Source organism: Hippichthys cyanospilos, chromosome 10 (assembly GCF_059441005.1).
Source record: "Hippichthys cyanospilos isolate Australia breed blue-spotted pipefish chromosome 10, RoL_Hcya_1.0, whole genome shotgun sequence".
In the NCBI taxonomy this organism is placed as follows: Eukaryota; Metazoa; Chordata; class Actinopteri; order Syngnathiformes; family Syngnathidae; genus Hippichthys; species Hippichthys cyanospilos.
The window spans coordinates 5,585,587-5,592,500 of NC_142378.1; the positions used below are offsets into that span (position 1 = coordinate 5,585,587).

Here is a 6,914-nt window from a genome sequence, read left to right on the forward strand (position 1 = left end):
CCTGTCGGTATGCTAATAGGACTCCCGCAATTACACAAACACACCAACTAATTTGAACTAATACGATGAACACGCATCAAGCACCCCCCCCCCCCCCCCACACACACACACACACAACGTCAAAAGAGACACCCACACAAAAGCCAACGCACTCACATGGATTAGATACACAAAACCATGAGAGGTTCCTCACAAGAATAAAAATCATCTTCAGATGTCCCCAGTGTGCGATGTTTGTAAATCACAGCTATGATGGAAAGTAGTAGTCATACACTGCGTGTGACAGATTGTCATCGGACTTTTGATTTGAAATCACCAAGCAGCCTCACATCACTTCCTGCCCGCCTGCAATCATATTTAAAAGAACAACAACACAGCAATAAAAGTTGAGCAAAAGTTTTATTGTCAAGTCCTGGCCTCTGCTGTGCGTGATGGACTGCAGACTCCCAAAGTGCTTAAAAAAAAAAGAATGCTGTCCAAACAGCAAACACACAAAGTGTGGTGTCATCACTGACGCCTAGTGTGAATTGATAAAAACACATGAACCACATCAGGACCGAGTCCAAGTACAGGGCTATTTTGAGATCCCAGTCCAGGTCAAAATACAAGCTCAAATCCAGGTTCAGGTCCAAGTCCAAGTCCAAAGTCATGCTGTATTCTGATGTACAAGTGCAGGTAACCTAAACCAGCTCAAATCCAGGTCCAGGTCTAACTCCCAAGTCCCGCTAAAGGCTATGATCCAAGACTAGACAAAAGTCCCGGTCCAAGTACAACCCCAGATCCAAGTGCAGGTAATGGAAACAAGCTCAATTCCAGGCCCAGGTCTGAGTCGAAAGTCCCACTGTAGGTTGTGATCCAAGAGCAGATCACTGTCCTGATACAAGCCCAGATCCAAGTACAAGTCCCGCTCTAGGTTGTGATCCAAGATCAGATCAGAGCCTTGGGACAAGTGTAAGCCCAGATCCAGGTCCAAGTCCAAGTCCTGCTCTGGGTTATAATCCCAAGACCATATCTGAATCTTGGACAAGAACAAGCCCAGATCCAGCTCCAGGTAAAAGAACAAGTCCAGAACCAGGTCCGCCGGCAGTTACAAGTCCAGATTCAGGTCTACAGTAGATCCTGATCTAATCCAGATCCATAGCAAGGTCCATCTTAAAGTCAAGGCGCGGTTCCGTATCCCCGTCAAAGTCCAAGTCCAAGTCCGGGTTCAAGTTGAAGTCAAAGCCAAGGTCCGGTTCAGTCGAGTCCAACGTCAAGGTGCGGTTCTGGGTCCGGGTCCGGGTCCGGGTGTGTGAAATGGAGTGAACAAAAGAGTAACTTTGGTAGCACGACCGAGCGTTATTAAATCAACACGACAACAAAAAAATAGCGTCCTCTTCCCTTGTGCGATATGCGTTACCGTGGCAACCGTCCCTTTGAGTCCAGGTACCGGGGCCCCCCGAGGTCCAGTTCGGTTCAAGATGGCTTGTCTCCAAGTAGGTGTGTAAAAAAATGTCTTTCGTGTCAGGGCGGGAAAAAAAAAAAGAAAACAAGCAAAAAAAACGGACGCGCAAATCGTAGAGTTGTGGCTTTATAAAATAAAGTTTGTATAAAATCCCAGCGATTCGGAATAAAAGTGGTGATGCGTCACACGGTGGTGGACTTGCGATTCCCCCCGTTGGCGGCGCTCGGCACCGACAGCCTCAAGGATTGGCCGTCCTCGTCCTCGTCCTCGCTGTCGCTGGCGCCCAGTTTGGGATGGAGCAGGATGCGGCCGCCGTCCCCGCCCTGGCGCTTGCCGCCGTCCCCGTCCCCGTCCCCTTCCCAGGAGTTGCACGAGTCCTCGTCCTCGTCGCGCTGCCGCGCCGAGTGGTTGACTATGTGGACGCCGTCCGCGCCGCGCTGGCCCTTCAAGCAGGAGATCTGTGCGCGGGGGACAATTGCAATGTCATTAAAAAAAAAAAAATCATTCATGCCATTGACAGTTTTAAACATCAAACATTTGTAGGATTTGTTTTTGTTGATGTACTTAACTCTTCAGTAGTCTCCGATACCAAGTAGCGATACCACAAGAACATTCATTCACTGCCATTACCACTTTTATTCAGACAGATACCAGTACATGTACTCAACTTTTGTGTAGTCTCCGATACCAAGTAGCGATACCACAAGCCAGTACATGTACTCAACCTTTGAGTTGTCAATTAGCGATATCACTAGTAGATTAATTCACTGCCATTATTGGTTTTAAACTCAAACATGTATAGTGTTCGATACCACTTTTTTTTCCCCAGATGGATACTAGTGCATGTACTCAACATTTTCAGAAGTCTCCGATACTAAGTAGCGATACCACTAGAACATTAATTCACTGCCAATGATGGTTTTAAACGTCAAACATTTATAGTACTCAAAACTACTTTTTTTCAGACAGTGCATGTACTCAACTTTTGAGTAGTCACCAAATAGCGAGCCACCTGGTACTATAAAATTTAGGCAATCGATACTTTGAAATAAAAAAACTGGTATTGGCATCCAAACTCATAGCTGGTATCAGTACAGAGCACAATTATAGAAAATATAATAAAAAGTACAAATGTCAACTTAAAATTTGTAATCTTAAAAACGCGACAACACTAAAACAGCGTTCACGTCCGGCTGCGCTAAACAATCGGACAGAAACTAAGCGAATGGACGCTAACGTTAGCTTAGCATCCCCCTCTGCTTTGGCCGTGTTGTCGTGGCAACACAGGAAGCGCTTTGGGTGTAGTTGACACTTTTGACTATCTGCTGGCATCGCAGTCAAAGCAAACCAGGAAACAAATCTCAGAGCGGGGACGAAAAGGCGAGAAGAAAAAGGTGTAGAAGGAGGGGAAAAAAAAGGTGTGAAAAGCTGGGTGGTTACCTCATGTTTGAGCTCGCGAATCTGATCTTTGAGGTCTGTGATGTATTGCTTGGAGTCGCTGTGGTTCAGCTGGCCCTGCACCTTCCCTTCTTCTTTCTTCACCCGCAAAAACAACAACTCGTTAGCTCTAATATATACATACAGTGCTAATGGCAAATGATTCAGCTAGCTGGCTTATGCTAACAGCGTGTATATGTCCCTTTCACATTCAATAACCTGAGGAAACTTAAAAAAAAAGTCTAATATGCCGAATGATTTTGCTAGCTGGCTAAAGCTAGCTATGCTAACAGTGTGTATGCATCCGTTTCACGTGAAATAATTGATCAAGCTTTATAAATAATCCACTATGTTCACAGTGCTCATGTCAAATGATTCTGCTAACCGACTACAGTTAGCTACTAGCTAGCTTACGCTAACAGTGTGTATGTATCCTCACATTAAATGAATTGATCAAGCATTATAAACAATCCACTATGTTCACAGTGCTCATGTCAAATGATTCTGCTAGCCGACTACAGTTAGCTACTAGCTAGCTTACGCTAACAGTGAGTGTGTATCCTCACATTAAATAAATTGATCAAGCTTTGAAAAAAATCTAATTTGTTCACAGTTAATGTCAAATGATTCTGCTAGCTGACTGCAGTTAGCTGCAAGCTAGCTTACGCCAACAGTATGTATGTATCCAAACGTTAAATAAATTAATCAAGTGTTTTTTTTTAATCTAATACATACATAGAGCGAGCTAGTGAGCAGCTAACTGGAGACAGCTAGCAGAATCATTTGACATAAGCAATTATTAAAAAAAAAAAAAAGACATGTACATAGTGCTCATGGCTTTGCTAGCTAGCTAACAGTGGGTAAGTATCCAAATTAACATCATTGATTTCAAGTCGAGGTCACAAGGTCGATTAGGTGGGAGAGGGAGCGGGGGTGACATCCTCCCCGCCCGCGTATAAAAACAGCAACAACTTCCTGCATCGCTGAGGGGTCCCAATAGACCCCCGAAAGCAGGTTCAAAAACAAGGCCGCTGATGTTTTTGAGTTTCCTGGAGCTCAGCTGCGATGCTAAACAGGTGGCAGCCGTTTAACGTCTCGGGAATGGTTAAAAAAAAACAAAAAAAAACTGAATCATTTGGCTGCCAATGCACCGCTAAGGAGCTTCCAAAATAAAGTTAGACTTGTGAGCGAAACCACTTCCTGTTGGGCCCCCACAGACTCCCGGACTGATAACGATTCAGTTCCAAACAACTGACAGATTACGCGAGGGTTTGAAAATCACTAGGTTAAAAAAAAAATAAACATTTTACTTTGGCACCACCTGCTGGAATTTTACCTCATATTATTTATCCTTCCGAGTGTTTTTATGTATGGATTTTTTTAATGTGATGGAGGATTTTTGGCAGGGATAAAAACACAGATTACCAACTAATTAAAAGAATTAACACACATTGAATAGTACTAAATTACAAAATGATTATTAGTATTTTATTTTATACATTTATTTGTATTTTTTTACAGTATAAATACAATTTTTACCGTAAATGTAGAAAATGTGTTTAATAATTGAATGGCACTTTTCTGGCAACCAAGTTGCCGGTATTTTACTGCAAAAAACATTTTTTTACAGTGTATAGCATAGGTGTGAAACTCCAGTCCTGGAGGGCCGGTATCCTCATTTTTTTCTGGTTTTCTCTCCTCAACACACCAGACTCAAATGATTAGCTTATTAGTAAGCTCTTCAGGGGACGGAAAATGATCCTAATTGTTTGAATCAGATGTAGCTGAGAGAGAAGGTCAGAAAGCATGCAGGATACCGGCCCTCAAGGACTGGACTTCAACACTTTGATTCCAAGCTTTACCTAACAACATTCACTATGTATAACACAACTTTGTTTTGTTTAGGCTGGAAAATTGACTAGAATAATTGATGACACAGTAGAAGGTGGCTAGCTAGCTTAGCTATAACTTTAGTTGTGAATAATTCAGTTGTTTACGTAACGTGGCTTGATGACTGCGTACATGTCGTTTAATCGAGCTTTTCAGTCATCAAGGATTCATTTTGTTTCAAGTTCTGAACTGGAAACGGACGTTACCTGAATCTCCAACTCGGAGATCTGCTGCTGCAGCTCGGCCATGGCGGCCATGTTGTCAGCCTCCCGCAGCCTCACCGCCATCACCTCCTCTTTGCTCTAGGGGGGGAAAAAAAATAAAAAATCAACTATCCGAAGATGAAGTCAGTCAGGGTCCATGGGGTACCTTGCATTCCATCTCGGCTTGTCGCCGTTTGATGTCCTGGAGCTGCGAGTGAAGATCTTTGTTCTGAGCGGTCAACGTCTGAACGCGATCCTGAAGGTTTCGGGCTTCCTGCTCCGCTCGCCGCAGCTGGTTGCCGTGAATCTGATTCTGGAATGTTCAACAAAAATAAAACCGCATCGATTATGAAAACGGATAGTATTTTACGTTGTCAAAAGATAATCGGGAGATTTGGTCAGTTTTGATTTTAACAATAGATTATACATTAGCAGTGGATCAATTTTATAAACAATTACTTGTTGATTAATTTTGAGAGCAAGGGAAATGGAAAAAACAAAAACGTTGTGTACTGCAATGCCTGTCCTGTAGATGTAAAAAGAAGGATTACGGAGGATGATATTCATTTTGACACCAAAAGTATGGCGGGCTGTGCCACCATCTAGTGGTCAAGAATGGAATTACACCTAAAATAGATTGGCAGAATAGAAAATGAAGCTGCAAAATAACTGTAACCAGGAAAACTTTATTTCTAAAAAAGGTACCCATCCAACATACTGTATATATTTTTTTGGGGGTTGGGGAGTGCTAACCTGGGTCTCCAGCTCCAGCATCCTCTGCCGACTCTCCCGCATTTCGGCCTGCGCCTCGGCCTCGCGCAGCCGCACGCTCATCAGCTCGTCCTGCAGCTCGCTCAGCGTGTTCTTCTTGGGACTCTCCCGCCAGCGCCCGGACGTTCTCGCCAGATGGCGCTGCAGGGGGGGGGGCACACGAAAGACCCTCAAGTGCCCGCTGTGGATATTGTCCGTTCTGAATGTGAAACTTTGCTAGGCGCCGTGACTAACGATGGCCCAAATCCCGCTAAACGGCTTGAGAAGCACTTGGTCAGCACCTGCCAGTGGTCCTCCAGGTCTCGGACTTGCTGCCGCAGCTCCTTGAGGCCCGCCAGCGCCTCGGCCTCCCTCACCGTCACGGCCATCAGCTCCTCTTGCAGTCGAGCCACGTTGGTGTCGTCCGGTAGCGACGTGTTGCGCTAACGCCACCGCAAAAAAGGGGCATTTCAGTTAGGCACATTAAAATAGAAATGATTCTTCATTTTACACTTATTATTATTAGTTCTTAGCATTAGTATTATTAGTAGACATACATATTTGGAGCAGATATCAATGTGCCATTAATTAAAGTGGGAGTGAAAAACCCTAAGTATTATCGGTACCGGTGACCTCTTCAAAGTTGAGGACTCATATTGGTATCAAGCTTTAAGAAAAAAAATCAAAGGTAACTGAAAATTCTTATATTTTTATTTAAAAGGCCAATACCGCTCTTTGTCAAAATGCCAAATATCGGTACCGATAATAAGTCATTATTAATGATGTCTTTTGATGTATTCTTTGTAGCAGTATTGCAAGTGTGGTGCATTTTTGTCCCATTGTGTCCATTTGTCACCTTCTCCATGTCCAGGATCTTGTCCTGCATCTCCTTGAGGGCGCACTGAGACTCGGCCTCCTTTAGCCGGGCCTGCACCAACTCTCGCTCCAGCTGCAGCACCGCCTCCTCCGAGCAGCGCAGCGCTCCCTTCTGTCGATCACACAACAACACACCGGACGCAAAGCATAAATAGTGCGCGATCACATCAGACCTCTTCTCCTCTGTATGACAAAAAATATTTATTAAAACAGTTCCAAGTGATCACAGCGCCTGAGTTGGCTTGTATCATGTAAAATCATGTAAAAAATGTATCTACATATGTGTACACACACACACACACACACACACACAC

General features: G+C 44.0%; 1 protein-coding gene across 5 annotated transcripts in view; it reads right to left on the reverse strand.

Moving 5' to 3' along the window:
• Positions 1 to 380: 380 nt before the first annotated feature.
• evi5b (ecotropic viral integration site 5b) overlaps positions 381 to 6,914 on the reverse strand; it is a 24,255-nt gene continuing 17,721 nt past the window's right edge. For all 5 annotated transcript variants that reach the window (XM_088425362.1, XM_088425360.1, XM_088425359.1 and 2 more), the window contains 7 exons: positions 6,581 to 6,712; positions 6,027 to 6,167; positions 5,728 to 5,886; positions 5,141 to 5,287; positions 4,978 to 5,073; positions 2,885 to 2,980; positions 381 to 1,902 (listed from right to left, as the gene is read on the reverse strand). In XM_088425362.1, coding sequence (XP_088281488.1) covers positions 1,627 to 1,902; positions 2,885 to 2,980; positions 4,978 to 5,073; positions 5,141 to 5,287; positions 5,728 to 5,886; positions 6,027 to 6,167; positions 6,581 to 6,712 — 1,047 coding nt within the window. In that variant the 3' untranslated portion in view covers positions 381 to 1,626. The remainder of the gene's footprint in view (positions 1,903 to 2,884; positions 2,981 to 4,977; positions 5,074 to 5,140; positions 5,288 to 5,727; positions 5,887 to 6,026; positions 6,168 to 6,580; positions 6,713 to 6,914) is intronic.